This window comes from Carcharodon carcharias, chromosome 4, assembly GCF_017639515.1.
Source record: "Carcharodon carcharias isolate sCarCar2 chromosome 4, sCarCar2.pri, whole genome shotgun sequence".
NCBI classification, from domain to species: domain Eukaryota; kingdom Metazoa; phylum Chordata; class Chondrichthyes; order Lamniformes; family Lamnidae; genus Carcharodon; species Carcharodon carcharias.
This window is the reverse complement of record NC_054470.1, coordinates 135,472,884-135,488,982: the sequence shown is the minus strand read 5'-3', so window position 1 is coordinate 135,488,982 and position 16,099 is coordinate 135,472,884. Positions and strand designations below refer to the sequence as shown.

The 16,099-nt window shown below is 41.2% G+C and overlaps 2 protein-coding genes across 6 annotated transcripts in view; one reads left to right on the top strand and one right to left on the bottom strand.

Annotated features, from left to right (window-relative positions):
* Positions 1-7,318, bottom strand: part of ttc37 (tetratricopeptide repeat domain 37) — a 108,292-nt gene extending 100,974 nt beyond the window's left edge. For 3 of the 4 annotated variants that reach the window (XM_041186443.1, XM_041186444.1, XM_041186446.1), the window contains exons 1-2: positions 7,247-7,318; positions 3,727-3,820 (exon numbers count right to left, since the gene is read on the bottom strand). In XM_041186443.1, the coding sequence (XP_041042377.1) occupies positions 3,727-3,816 (90 nt within the window). In that variant the 5' untranslated portion in view covers positions 3,817-3,820; positions 7,247-7,318. The remainder of the gene's footprint in view (positions 1-3,726; positions 3,821-7,246) is intronic. The other variant, XM_041186448.1, reaches the window with a different exon arrangement.
* A 183-nt stretch (positions 7,319-7,501) lies between these two features.
* Positions 7,502-16,099, top strand: part of arsk (arylsulfatase family, member K) — a 90,847-nt gene continuing 82,249 nt past the window's right edge. For both annotated transcript variants that reach the window (XM_041186824.1, XM_041186823.1), the window contains exons 1-2: positions 7,502-7,728; positions 15,159-15,288. In XM_041186824.1, the coding sequence (XP_041042758.1) occupies positions 7,516-7,728; positions 15,159-15,288 (343 nt within the window). In that variant the 5' untranslated portion in view covers positions 7,502-7,515. The remainder of the gene's footprint in view (positions 7,729-15,158; positions 15,289-16,099) is intronic.

Below are 16,099 nucleotides of genomic sequence, written 5' to 3'. Positions count from 1 at the left end.
CCAAAGTCTTGCTGCATGTGGGCACAGGCTGCTTTCGTATCTGAGTCATCGTGTATGGTGCTAAACATTGCATAATCAGCAGCTAACATCCTCACTTCTGACCTTATGATGGAGGGAAGGTTATTGATGAAGCAGCTGAAGATGATTGGGCCTAGGACCCTACACTGAGGAACGCCTGCAACAACGTCCTAGGCTTGAGATGATTGACCTTCAACAACCATAAATGTCTTCCTTAGTGTTAGGTATTACACTTATGCAAATTGTAAATAGCTGAGGTCCAAGCATTGATCCTTGGAACACTCCTACTAGACCCTGCCATTCTGAAAGTGACCAATTTGTTTAACCTGTTTTATATTTACATAGCAACTTTAACATAATAAAACATCCCAAAGCATTTCACAGAAGCATTATAACAAAATATGACACCATGGCACATAAAGAGATTAGGTCAGGTGACCAAAAGCTGATCAAAGAGGTAGATTTTAAAGGAATGTCTTAAAGAAGAGAGAGAGGTGGCAAAGTGGAGGGAGGGAATTCCAGAGTTTATGGTCTAGGCAAACGAAATTGCAGCCATCAATAGTAGAACCATAGAAAAGTGATGGTGCAGAAATAGGCCATTCAGCCCATCGTGTCTGCGCCAGCCAAAAAGAGAAAAAAGAAAATAGCCGCTCATTTCAATCCCACTTTCCAGCACTTGGTCCCTAGCCTTGCAGGTTACAGCATTTTATGTGCAGATCCAGGTACCTTTTAAATGAGTTAAGCATTTCAGCCTCAACCACCAACTTAGGCAGTGAATTCCAGATGCCCACCACCCTCTGGGTGAAAAAGTTTTTCCTCATGTCCCCTCTAATCCTTCTACCTATCACCATAATTCTATACCCCTGGTAACTGGCCCCTCAGCGAGGGAAAACAAGTCTTTCCTGTCTACCCTATCTAGGACCCTCAATTAGGTCACCCCTTAACGTCCTCTGTTCTAAGGAAAACAACCCTAGCTTATCCAATCTCTCCTCATAGCTGCAATTTTCAAGCCCCTGGCAACATTCTTGTAAATCTCCTCTGCCCTCTCTCCAGAGCAATTATGTCCTTCCTGTAATTGGTGACCAGAATTGGTGCAGCAATTAAACTCAGGGAATGCTCAAGAGGCCAGAATTAGAAGAGCACAGGTATCTTGGAGGCATTGGATTATTATCTGAAAAGGTCTAGAAGGAGAAGGCAAGGAACTGGCATTAGATGAACTGCTCTTTCAGAAAGCAAGCACAGACACGACAGGTGTCAAAGATTGCAGATAGGTAGAGAAGGGCAAAGAGTGGAAATATAGCTTTGTCACAGTCACATAGGATGTCATTGGTAACCAATCCTCAATTCATGTTAACATATTACCTCCAATTCCATAAACCTTAATCTTGTGTAACAACCTTGCTTGTCACCTTATTGAATGACTTCCGAAAATCCAAACATACTACACATCCACAAGTTCCCACTTTGCTAGTTACAGCCTCAGGGATGTGGTGGCATAGTGGTTAAACTACTATGCCTGGACTAATAATCCAGAGATGAGAGTTCAAACCCTGCTTTAGGAGCTGGAGAATTTAAAATTCAATTAATTAAATAAAATCTGGTGTAAAAAAAACTCTAGAACCAAGCTGTTGTAAAACCCCACCTGGTTCACATGTCCTTTAGGGAAGGAAAACTGCCACCTTTACCTGAAACAGTGGCTGAATGTCTTTTCCAAACTTTAACCTCCTTCAGCCAGGTTTCTCCGTTCTCATCTTCCAGCCTCAGCCTACCTACTTCTTGGACCCTTCTTTCAAAACTCCATCATTGGTTGAAATTGCTTCAGCCTCCTTAGCCCACTTTGGAGCTCACTTCAGTATTTCTGTCTTGTCACGACCACTGATCGTTTAAAAAAGCCTGCTTAATTACACAGTTCTGACCATGCATTTGTACCTTTGCCCATAAATTTCTTGCCCCATCCCGGCATTGTGTTTCATAGCCTATAAAATGCTGAAATTTCTTTGTATATATTAAGTGCAAACATGTGCATTTGGTTTTGGTTTGCAATCAATGCTACTCTTAAAATGATACTTACAACATTGTGTTGGGAAGTTGCTTTCCATTGTTTTGACTCTTCATGAAATATATCAAAGAAGCCAGTCAAGCTATTATTTTAATGGTCTGGGACGACTGTCAGCCAAACATATTTAAGTGTTAACATGCATTACCAGGCTATTAATGGAGTCATAATTTAATCATGATACCCCTAATTTGGACAGCACTTGTCACACATGACAGCAGCCACTGACATGCCATTGTATCAAAGCTAACTTTTTAGAGACAAGGCTGTATTTCAAAGAGTTCTGTCAATATGCAACAAAGGGCATGATGTATGAATTTTGATTGAGTTTTGAGAGGCAGAAGTAAAATGCCCACATAATTTTTAGACAGGCTAGCCAACAGGGATCAGCCACCTTCTGAACAGTGCTGTATCATTTGCTTGAGAGATCTGAAAGAAAGCCAAAGCAGCACAACTGACAACTAATTCATGAACTAGTTCAAAATTGTTTCTCATTTCAATTGACTTCAACAACTGACTTTTGCTGGTTATTTCTGTGAATGAATACATTTGAATAAACCTGTTAAATAAAAACTGAAAGTGCTGGAAAACTCAACAAGTCTGGCAGCTTTTGTGGAGAGAGAAACCGAGTTAATGTTTTGAGTCCGTATGATTCTTTTTCAGAACTGAGGTTTAATAGTCTAATTTGTTGAAATATGATTGCCATCATTTTCTGAAGTAATGGAGAATGGCTGGGAATTCTGTAGCGAGTAACTCAGCTCCTGACTCCCCAAAGCCTGTCCACCAACTACAAGGAGTGAGATGGAATACTCTCTACTTGTCTGGATAAGTGCAGCTCCAACAACATTCAAGAAGCTTGGCACCATCTGGGACAAAGCAGCCAGTTTAGTTGACACTCCATCTGCCACATTAACCATTTGTTCCCACCATAACCAGTGCACCACAACTGCAATGTGTCATGAATAAGATACACTGCAGCAGCTTGCCAAAGCTTCTTCAACAGCACCTTCCAATATCTATGACTTCTACCACCAAGTACAAGGGAAGCAACCACATGGAAACACTTGCAAATTCCCCTCCAAGTCACACCCCATTCTGAGTTGGAAATATATAGCCATTCTTTCTTCATCACTGGGTCAAAATCCTGGAACTTCATACCTTATAGTATTGTGGGTGTATCACAGACTGCAGCAGGTCTCAAGGGTATTTGGGGGTGGGCAACAAATGTTGGCAGTGTCAGCAGCCATATCCCATGAATGAATGAATAAAAGAAATATACAAATATCTTTCAATGATAGCAATCAATCTCCAATTGACATCATGAAAATCCAAATATAGCAATTAAATGTTGTCATCTTAAAAAGGTAGGCCTAGTTACACAATTGCACCTTTGCAACAGATTATAGATTATGTGCAATGCTTCTGACCATCATCTGACTTACTATAAGCAACATCACCACATTAGTTTGTTGTACAAAGCACAATATTTTTTGATGCAATCTTGATAAGGATGCATTTAATATTACAAAAATACCATATGTACCTATGTTAGCATTTAGATATTTGTTCAATTTTAAACGCTAAAATGTCAAATAGTTATAAAATTAAACTAGAAATTAACCATTCCGTACAAAAATATCATTCTACTTTACCTTACAATGCTTTAGTGCCTCTTTAAATTCTTTATTTCTTATAGCTTCTCTTGCATTTTTCAATGTGGCCTTAACTTCTTTATTGGACATTTTCCTTTAAAATAGGAAACAGAAATTATAGCACAACATATCATAGGTTTTACAACAAGTACCACCCTTCAAATTTAGGGGTAAATTTTACAACCTGACTATTTAGGGACAGTGAGCAAGTAACGGAAAATAGTACTTATGGCGTGGGAGAAAGAGTTTCATCAACCATTGTAAACTGGAATGTCAAAATGGAAAGAACGCTGAGCTCATCAATGTTTCCATGTAATACTGAGAGCATGCTGACTGCTTTCCTGTCTCAGTACATCAAGGAGGCCAAAGAGGTGACTCTTTTCTAGACATGATTCTTGAATTCACAAGTTATTGTTCAATGAGTAGAAGAAATTAGGAAATAGTGTCTATTATAAAATAACGTTAAATCCAACTTTGGGAACAGCACTGGCATGGGACCATATCCTAGTACACAACTTAAGGTGGACAAACCTCAATATTATATGTTCTGAGATTTTGGTTGGGGGAAACTGAAAAAATAAAGACATCCTTACAATAAATGGATATCCTCCAAAAACATTAAATTGGACATAAAGCCAAATACATATCGAAGTACAACAAATGTAAACTAAGCGTTAAATGCTCTGCAATGAATCAACCACAAACTCAGAATGGCTACAGCACAATAAGTCATCATATAGCCCAATGAGCTCATGCCAGCACTCCGCAAGAGCAATTCAGCTAGCCCTGCTTCCCAGTCCTTCCTTTGTACTTGCATTATTTTTTCCCTTCATGTGCTTATCCAATTTCCTTTCGAAAGCCATGATTGAATCTGCTTCCACCACCCTTTCAGGCAGTGTATTCCAGATCATAATCACTCACTGTAATTTTTTTTTCATTTTGCCTTTGCCAATCACCGTAAATCGGTCCACTAGTTCTTGGCTCTTCCACAGATGGGAACAGATTCTTTATGGAATATAATGTGGGAATGTGAGGTTATGCACTTTGACAGGAAGAATAGAGCTGAATATTATTTAAGTGGAGAAAGACTGTAGAAGGCTGCAGCACAGAGATTTGGGAGTCCTTGTGCATGAATCCCAAAAAGCTAACATACAAGTTCAACAGGTAATAGGGAAGGCAAATGGCCTTTATTTCAAAGGGAATGGAGTATAAAAATAGGAACGTCTTGTTAAAAACTATACAAGGCACTAGTTGGACCACACCTAGAATGCGGAGACCAATTTTGGTTCCCTTAACTAAGGAAATATATACTGGCATTGGAGACAGTCCAGGGAAGGTTCACTAGGTTGATCCCAGGAATGGAGGGATTTTCTTATGAGGAGAGGTTGAGTAGATTGGGACTGTACCAATTTTGAAGAATGAGGCGCGACCTTATTGAAACATATACGATTCTTAGGGGGCTTGATGGGGTGGGTGCTGAGAGGTTGGTTTTCCCTTATGGGAGAGTTTAGGACCAAAGAGAATAATCTCATGAGTAAGGGGGTGCCGACTTAAAACAGATATGAGGAGAAATTTCTTCCCTTAGAAGGTAGTCAATCTGTGGAATTCTTTACTGCAGAGGGCTGTAGAGGCTGGGTCATTAAGTATACTCAAGGCTGAGATAGACAGGCTTTTAATTAGTAGGGGAATCAAGGGTTATGGGGAAAAGACAGGAAAGTGAAGTTAGGGATTATCAGATCAGCCATGATATCATTAAATGGTGGAGCAGACTCAATGGGCCGAATGGCCTACTTCTGCTCCTACATCTTATGGTCTTATGATCTGCTCTGTCTAACTCATTTACCATTGAGAATCTAAAGTCTTATTCCAGGTTTTGAACACAAACCAAAATGATATCTCAGTGTAGTACTGAGGGGACACCGCATTTTAAGAGGTGCCATCTTTCAGCATGGACAATAAACCAAGGCCCAGAGCATAAAAGGTCCCATTGTACATTCATCTCATTTGCTGTCTGAGAGAATGTGCCATATGCAAATTAGCTGTTGCATACAATTATAAGCGATCTAACTTTAAAAAGTAATTAATCAACCACGAAGTGATTTGGGGCACCTTTGATTGCTTATCTTTCAGTACTGATGCAGGGTCGCTTCTAAAACATTAACTTGTCCTTTCTCTTTGCAACTGCTGATGATTCACTGCATTTCCAGCACTTTCTTTTTGTTTCATTTTTCTACACTTGCAATCTTCTTCTCCATTTCACTTGTATCATCATACACTAGATCTGTTTGAGCAGGAATTTTGACATTTGCTGAAACAGAGTTCCCAGGAAAGCCAAAAGCATAAAAAAGCCTACTGCCTGGGGCAAGTTATCTATATTTCAGGGTACTAAGGTATGAGAGCCTTGTCATGCACTTGGAAGTTGATGATTCAATGAACTCTGGAAGAATCTGTTTTATGGGAATTAGGAAGATTGAATTCCCCTATTCCAAGCAATATGCCTGGCTGACACAGACTCATTCATCTGATCTAGAATAATTACAAATCTAATAGAACCTTTTAACCAAAAAAGGAAAAATAATTGTATAAAGATAACCTAATAAATTACAGGCAAGACTGCTTTAGGAGAGGGGAGAGTTTGGCCAACTATCTTCATAATTTGAAAAAGCATCCCAAACTTACTCCATGTGAATCAATATTATGTAGCATAGCTCAAGTCCTCAAGTCTTTAAAGTACCAATACAGATTTGCTTACAAGCTAAATGTTAATGGGTACAGGAAAATAAATCAATTTAAATTATTTTATTATCTGTGCCTCTTTAAAGTAAAGGGACATTTGCAAATATGTTGATGGCGCAGGAAAATCCCAGTGCCATCTTTGTGTCTCAACTGAAGTAGCTATAATACGCATGAAACATATATTATCAAGAAGTCATGGCACCAAATCAAATAATCATACTTCATGTGGAATTGTGCAAAAGCACACATTCAGCCCACCATGCCTACGACAGCTCTTTGAAAAAGCTATCCAATTAGTCCTATCTTTCCCCATTACCCTGCATTTTCTTTCCTCTACAAGTATTTTCCAGTTCCCGTTTGGAAATTAGAATTGAATCTGCTTCCATTACCCTTTCAGAGAATGAATCTAAATCTTCATAACTCACTGCATAAACACATTTCCCCATCCCCACTGTGCTCCTTCCAAAGAGCTTCAGTTTGTCCTCTGGGTGCACCATCGTTGGAAAATTTTTCCCTATGTACCCTATCAAGCCGCTCATAATATTGAACACCTCCATTAAATTTTCCATCAATCCTCTTTGCTCCAAAGGGAACAATCTCAGCTTTTCTGAAAGCTGAATTCATGAACTGCTACGGTTCCAATCAGTGGCCCTTAAACACAAACGACTAGTCTCATTGACACCTGAGTTTCTCTAACAGGCAACGTAAAATTAATAACCGTTAACGGACATCTACCCCAATCGATTCCTAAACGTGAACCGTTGTTAGGATTGAAAATATTTACCGAGTGTGAAGGTTTCGTCTGCCCAGTGACTTCTAGCACAGACCAATCCCAGCATTCACCGCGAAACTCCACGGAGAGGGATCAAATTCAACTCAATCTAAGCGAGGACTTTTTAATACAAAAATATATTGCAGGATTAATTCGCTGGTCAGAATACGCTTCTCGGTCTTTTTGTTTTTTTTAAGTATAATAATGTCAGTGGGATCACGTGATATCTAGGTTTGCCATGTGCCGCGGGGAAGGATGGGATTTGTAGTTTGAAAGACGGGATGGGGTTGTCCCTTTCTGACCGGATAGGACTTGCCGCTGGGATGGAATATTCGCTCCGTTCCAACCGTTACATTGTAACCGCCGCAGTTTGGCTCTGGATTGTGTTCATATTTCATAAAGCGGAGAGCCGGCAGAGCGACTCCGGGATCGACACACGGGAACAAGTGGCATCACCAGCACCCAACATAGTGTTGGTCACTTGTGACTCGATGGTAAGGGGAAGTTTGGCTGAAATCAGCCAGGGTTCAGCATTAGGAGAGTGAGTTAACACTTGGTGACCAATTCATACTGTGTGAAAGAAACGCGCGTACTTGTGGTTTGTTCACGAATTTATTCCCTGCATATAGTGTAAGTGCTGAGGAGTCTCAATACACCTTTTTATCTGGTAAGCAAAATACTGCGGATGCTGGAAAAACTCAGTAGGTCTGGGAGTTCACTGTGAAGAAAAGTCATATTGGACTCGAAATGTCAATTCTATTTCTCTCTCCACTGATGCTGTCAGACTTGCTGAGTTCTAGTGTTTTCTGTTTTTATGTCACCTGTTTTATTTATTGGGTTATGGGGAGGTAAGATAGTGGGTTCATAATGAGGGGGTGCTGTAACCCAGTGATTTATCATAATAAATTGAATCTTTTTTAAAATTAAGACTAGATAGGGAGAAGATTTATGAGGCATGAGAATCAGTAGACACCTGGAAAGACACTGATAGTTAACAGGCAGGTGGAGTCCGCCAGCTCCATCTTTCTTGATTTTGAAAATTGGAGGTGTGTATAATGGGTAGCTGAATCAGTATCACCATTTTAACACTATTGCCCAAAGTCAAAATCGCTTCCCATTATACTTTCAATTTCTGAACCAAATATTAGGAGGAAACTGTAGCATTTTCTGTTTAAAAGTGCAATTAAGTTGGGTTAATAGTGGGAAAATCCTGACCAACCAAGTTCCTTGACAAAATGACTTCTTGAGTGGACTTTTTCTTTATTGATTCACAGGATGTGGGTGCCATTGGCAACACCGGCATTTGTTGTCCTTTCGAAGATGGTATGAGCCACCTCCTTGAACTGGTGTAGGCACATCCAAGGTGTTATTCGGAAGGGAGTTTCAGGGTTTTGACCCATTGACAATGAAGGAATGAGGACAGAGTTACAAGACAGAATAGTGTTTAGCTTCAAGCAGAACTTGCAACTGAAAATGTTCCCATGAATCTGCTGCCCTTGTCCTTCTAGGTGGTAGAGATTTTGGGTTTCGAACGTGCTGTTGAAGTAGCCTTGGCTAGTTTCTGCAGTGCATCTTCTAGATGGTATATACAGCTGTCACTGTGTGCTTGTGGTGGATGGGGATTGATCAAACAAGACATTTGATGGTAAGGGATTCAATGGTAGTCATGTTGTTGAATGTAAAAGGGAAGTGGTTAGATTTTCTCTTATTGGAGATGGTCATTGCCTGATACTCATGTGGCACAAAAATTGCTCACTACTTGTCAGCCCTGAATGTTGCCCAGGTCTTGTTGCATTTGGGCACAAACTGCATCATTTCTGAGGAGTTGCAACTGAACACTGCAATCATTAACAGACATCCCCACTTCTGATTTATGATGGAGGAAAGGTCAGTGATGAAGCAGCTGAAGATAGTTGAGTCAAGGACACTGTCCTGAGGACCTCCTACAGTGACATTCTATGGCAGAGGTGATTGGCCTTCAGCAACCACAACCATCTTCCTATGTGCTCAATATGATTATGGTAAGCCTGACAGTGTATTGTACATGGATTTTCCAAAAGTGGTTTGACAAAGTTCCATGTAAATGACTAGTAGTTAAACTTCATGCTGTAAACTCTGTGGTTTCTTAAAACCTTCTGCTTTAGAAGGTTGCTTTATTTTTTTGAAGCCTCAATTCAGTGGCTTGAGCACCTAATCCAAGGGCTAACATTTTGGTACAGTACTGAGGGAGCATTGTGTTGCCAATGATGCCATCTTTTGGATGAGATGTTACTCTGAGGTCCCCATCTTCCCTTTCAGATGGGCATAAAAGACCCCATAGCTTTTTACAAAGAAGAGCAAAAGTCATCTTCATGTTCTGGCTGATGTTTATCCCTAAGTAAACACCACCAAGAACAAATTATCTGGTAATTTATCTCACTGCTGTTTGTGGGACCTTACTATTCGCAAATTGACTGCCACAGTCACATCCATTCCTACAATGACTACATAAAAAGTTTTTCATTAACCGTGAAGTACTGAGAGATGTAGTGAGATCATGAAATGTACTGTAAAAATGCAAATTTGTTTTTTCCTGTCAGAAGTAGAGACAGGAAGTACTGAATAGGCTATCCCAGTACTGTGTTGGGAACACCTCTGTATATAACTAATATAATTGACCTGGAGGGGATGGCGTTGTGGTGTTGTTGCTGAACTAGTAATCCAGAGACCCAGGGTAATGCTCTGGGGACCTGGGTTCGAATACAGCCATGGCAGATGGTGGAATTTGAATTAAATAAAAATCTGGAATTAAAAGTCTAATGATGACCATGAAACCATTGTCAATTGTTGTAAAAACCCACCTGGAAAAAAATCTGCCATCCTTACATGTGACTCCAGACCCAAACGCCCTCTGAAATGGCCTAGCAAACCACTCCGTTGTGTCAAACTGCTACAAAGTCTCAAAAACAGAATGGAACCGGACAAACCACCCGCATCGACCTACGCACTGGAAAGGACAATGGCAAACTCAGCCCAGTCAACCCTGCAAAGTCCTCCGTACTAACATCTGGGGGCTGTCTCACAGATTAGTCAAGCAACAGCCTGACATAGTCATCCTCATGGAATCATATCTTACAGATGATGGCCCAGACACCACCATCACCATCAGCAGAATTGGCGATACAGTAGTATACAGTCAGAAGGGAGATTCCCTGGGACTCCTCAATGTTGACTCCAGACCCCGTCAGGTTAAAATTGGGCAAGGAAATCTCCTGTTGATTACCATGCACCGCCTTCCCTCAGCTGATGAATCAGTGCTCCTCCATGTTGAGCACCACTTGGAAGAAGGAAGCACTGAGAGTGGCAAGGGTGCAGAATGTACTCTGGGTGGGGGACTTCAATGTCCATCATCCCAAGAGTGGCTGGGTAGCACACCGACTGACTGAGCTGCTATACTGGGTCTGTGGCAGGTGGTGAGGAAACCAGCAAAAGGGAAAACCTACTTGACCTTATCCTCGCCAACCTGCCTGTAGCAGATGCATCTGCCCATGAGAGCATTGGTAGGAGTGACTGCTGCACAGTTGTTGCAGAGGTGAAGTCCCGCTTTCACATTGAGGATACTCTGCATCATGTTCTATGGTACTATCACTGTGCTAAATGGGATAGATTTTGAACAGACCTAGCAACTCAAAACTGGACATCCATGAGATGCCGTGGGCCATCAGCAGTAGCAGAATTGTACAATTTGTAACCTCACAGCCTGGCATACCCCCACTTTACCATTACCATCAAGCCAGGGGGCAACCCTGGTTCAATGAAGAGTGCAGGAGAGCATGCCAGGAGCAGCACCAGGCATGCCTAAAAATGGTGAAGCTATAACACAGGACTACTTACATGCCAAACAGCATTAGCAGCAAGTGATAGACAGAGCTAAGCGACCTCAACGGATCAGATCTAAGCTCTGCAATCCTGCCACATCCAGTCGTAAATGGTGGTGGACAATTAAACAACTCGCTGGAGGAGGCGGCTCCACAAATATCCCCATCCTCAATGACGGTGGAGCCCAGCACATCAGTGCAAAGATGAGGCTGAAGCATTTGCTACGATATTCAGCCAGAAGTGCAGAGTAGATGATCCATCTCTGCCTCCTCCGGATATCCCTAGCATCACAAATGCCAGTCTTCAGCCAATTTGATTCACCCTACATGATATCAAGAAATGGCTGAAGGCGTTGGATAGTGCAAGGCTATGGGCCCTGACAATATCCTGGCAATAGTACTGAAGAATTGTGCTCCAGATCTTGCTGTACTCCTAGCCAAGCTGTTCCATTACAGTTACAAAACGAGCATCTGCTATGTGGAAAATTGCCCAGGTATGTACTGTGCATAAAAAGACAAGACAAATCCAGCCCGGCCGATTACCGTCCCATCAGTCTACACTCCATCATCAATAAAGTAATGGAAACGGCCATCAACAGTGGAAGTCAGTCATCTCTGCTCCAGGGCATTGCTGCAGGAGTTCCTCAGGGTAGTGCCCTCAGCCTGATCATCTTCAGCTGCTGTCAAGTGGCACTTGCTTAGCAATAACCTGCTCACTGATGCCCAATTTGGGTTCCGCCAGGGCCATTCAGCTCCTGATCTCATTACAGCCTTGGTTCAAATATGGACAAAAGAGCTGAACTCCAGAGGTGAGGTGAGAGTGACTGCCCTTGACATCAAGACTGCATTTGACTGAATGTGTCATCAAGGAACCCTAACAAAACCTGGAGTCAGCGGGAAAACTCTCCACTGGTTGGAGTCATACCTAGCACAAAGGAATATGGTTGTGGTTTTTGGAGGTCAGTCATCTCCGCTCTAGGACATCACTGCAGGAATTCCTCAGGGTAGTGCCCTCGGCCAAACCATCTTCATCAATGACCTTCCATCATAAGGTCAGAAGTGGGGATGTTCACTGTGCAATGTTCAGCATCATTTGCGATGACTCAGATATTGAAGGAGTCCAGATCCAAATGCAACAAGGCCTGGACAATATCTTGGGCTGACAAGTGGAAAGTAACATTCGCACCACACAAGTGCCAGGCAATGACCATCTTCAACAAGAGAGAATCTAACCATCGCCCCTTGATGTTCAGTGGCATTACCATCACTGAATCCCCAACTATCAACATCCTGGGAGTTACCATTGGCCAGAAACTGAACTGTTCTAGCCATATAAATACTGTGGCTTCAAGATCAGGTCAGAGGCTAAGAATCATGTGACAAGTATCTCACCACCTGATTCCCGAAAGCCTGTCCACCATCTACAAGGCACAAGTCAGGAGTGTGATGGAATACTCTCCACTTGCCTGGATGAGTGCAGCTCCCACAACACTCAAGAAGCTTGACACCGTCCAAGACAAAGCAGCCCGCTTGATCGGCACCATGTCCACAAACATTCACTCCCTCCACCACCTGCGCACAGTAGCTGCAGTGTGTACCATTTACAAGAGGCACTGCAGGAACTCACCAAGGCTCCTTAGGCAGTACCTTCCAAACCCACGACCACTACCATCTAGAAGGACAGCAGATAGATGGGAACACCACCACCTGGAAGTTCCCCTCCAAGTCACTCACTATCCTGACTTGGAAATATATCACCATTCCTTCACTGTCGCTGTGTCAAAATTCTGGAACTCCCTCCCTTAACAGCTGGTGTACCTACACCATATAGACTGCAGCAATTCAAGAAGGCAGCTCACCACCACTTTCTCAAGGGCAATTAGGGCTGGGCAATAAATGCTGGCCCAGCCCGAGAAGGCCCACATCCCATGAATGAATTTCTAAAAAAATTCTGAAAATGTTAAAATTAATTAAATCTGCAGATGATACTGCTGGATGAAGGAGGCAATTTAGAAATGACAGTATAAATCGGAGAAATTAATGGGCAGAACAGAGGCAGCCAAGTGTAAAGTACTGCACATAATAAGGAATAATGAATAAAGCTCAGGCTCATGAGTGATGTTGAAATAGCTACAGATGAAGCCAAAACAGATCTAGGTGTCTTCTGGGATTACACATACCAAGCTGGTACAGAGCCACAACCAACAAAATTAATGCAATGTTGAACTATAGTGAAACCAATAGAAAATGAGTTAGATGGAATTGGGGACCAACTGTACAGTCCTCTGATCAGATCGCACATTGAGCATTGTGACTACTTCTGGAAATAAGTGAGACATTCAAATCTCAGAGGCAGTAAAAAGAAGAATCATGAGGCTAAGCTCAAGGTGTTAAAAGTTAAAATTGCATAGAAAGATTGGAGTCTTGGACTCAGGCTAGAAAGAAAGTATTTGAAAATTGTCTTTGTCGCATTTTGTGTATTTAATGGAACGAAAAAAGTATACCTAAAATTCTAATTTCTAATAAATTCTGACACTAAGCCACCGGGACACTGGTTTGAACTAGTAACACAGGGCCTATTTTGAATTATACATTAAAAGAACCCATTGAGTTATTTGAAGACAAGGTAGTGTGTCTCGTGTCTTGGCCAATGTTCTTCACTCTGCCATTGTTCAATTTCTGTGTTTGCTTAATACAAGTTTACCAATCTCTTACAGGACTGGTAAACTAAACATAGGTCCAGTTTAATTGAAGGTATAGTACAGGGTTGATCAGTCAGATTTGCTATAAAGATTCAACAGCCATTGTTAACAGGAAAGTACATCTGTAACTCCTTCGTACCACATGTTGCTAGCTAAACTGAAAGCTTCTCTGCACAATCTGTTGATCACATAGAATGCATCCTGGCTAATTAGTCATCAGCATATTCTCTCTCAAAGCGAATATCACAATAGCCATCACAATCTAAAGCCAGATTACCTGGTTATTTATTTGATAATCCTGTATGGAAAATAACACATTTAAGGCTTAAAATTTGACATAATTGCTGAAAAGTGAGACATATTGCTAAAGCTTTTTGTCTTGCACTCATCAGGACAAATGAACGTATGTTCAAAATTTGGCATGAATGTTCAAAATTTGGCAATCAGAACAATTAATACTACAGGAGAAAAGGGAGCTGATTGGTTGGCAAGTCAACTCTGGTTGAAGCATTGCCATGGAGAAAGCAATAGTGAACTATAGGATGCCCATGATTCCATCACCATTGCATAGTAATGGTGTGAAACGACTTACTTAACCTGTTCAAATTTTTCAGATATCTAACCTTTTCTAGAGTACTTTGTAGGAGACCTGGCAATTTTCAGGTGCAAAGGTTGGCAGCTTTGGGCCCATTTGTGAATTTGCGCAATATACAGTGAACAATGATCTGATCAGGATAATGATTTTCCTGCAGGGTAGCTTTGATGTGCTCCTATTTCTGTCTCGAGCTTGCTGTTAGATGATGATTCCACGATTGCACAGCACTTGCTGAACAATTCTGAATTTGTTAATAACCACACAGACAACAAACCTAAGATAATCAGTTGCGCTTGTAATGTGACTCATTTACGCTTGCTAGAAATGACATACATTCATATATGGGGACCCATTCCCTGAAAACAAAAGGAATATGCTCAAGCCTGCACTTTTTTTCAATTATCTGGAAGCTTGGGGAACCTATAGTTTTCCATTCTTTCTCCATGGCAATGCCTTGGCCCATCAGAACTGACGTGCCAACCTTTTTCTCCTGTAGTAGAAATTATGATCATTTGAAATTGGGCATTCTTGCATTTGTTTTGATGAATGCAAGGTGAAAAATTTCAACATGTTTCTCTTTTCAGCAGTGTTCAAGTTCTGTACTACCAAGCAACTGTTTGACATAATTGCAACATTAATTCTCTAATTGGAATATAATTATTTTTGAATTCTAAAAATATGCAACATCTTATAAGAGGATTGGAAGTGTTATTAAAATTATAATAACTTGATAACAATATGTTTTCTAATATTTTTCTATCTTTTTTTAGGATGGAAGATTGACATTTGGACCACAGAACCAGACAATTAAGCTTTCCAGCATAAACTTTATGAAAGAGAAAGGTGCTGTTTTTCTTAATGCCTACAGCAACTCTCCAATCTGCTGCCCTTCTCGAGCAGGTATGTTTTAAAAAAAATAATTTTACAAAAAATTCCTGGTTATTCTGAACCTAATGTAGCTATACACACTATGTATGAATGTGGTGTGCACCATATTGAGAACATATTGATCCGTGCACTTAAGTTCTCAGTTAACAATTTACAAACCACATTTGCGTCATGGTGGGGGTGGCAGTCAGATAATAAATCAGCCACTATCTCAAAAGAAATCTGAAAAGAAGATCACATAGGTATCAATGTTCCTGTTTTCTGCACGACAGCAACAGATTGAGGCTTTCCAGCAAGTTAGCTGCCAAGCAAGGTGTAATGTGGGAAACCTATACAATTGAAGAAAAGTGGAAGCATATGATAAACTATGTATCCTGTAATAAAAACAAAATGCTGGAAATACTCTGCGTGTCTGGCAGCATCCAGGAGGGAAACGAAGTTGACATTTCAGGTGGTTGAGCCTTATTTAAAATGTTCTGCTTTGGATTTCTGCTGTTGACCTGGCCAAAGTTCACAATTTATGGTGGAAGTTGCTGGCTACAGGAAGGGGTTATTGTGACTTCCTTCTTTCCCTTACACACCACCCCTTGAAATAAATTATATATAGTCACACATTCACTTTTTCTTCAGTGGTATCACCAGATGTGCCTCTGCCTACACCAATGGTTCCCAAATTTGGGTTGCATCCCTGGATGGGGTCACATTTGGGGTCATGAGCTGCCCCTTCTCCAAGCAGCAATGGTGACTGTGGAGAGGAGAAGTCTCAGTTTGGAGGCACTGACAGGACAGCTCTGCACCCACGGACCAATTCCACCAAACAGCA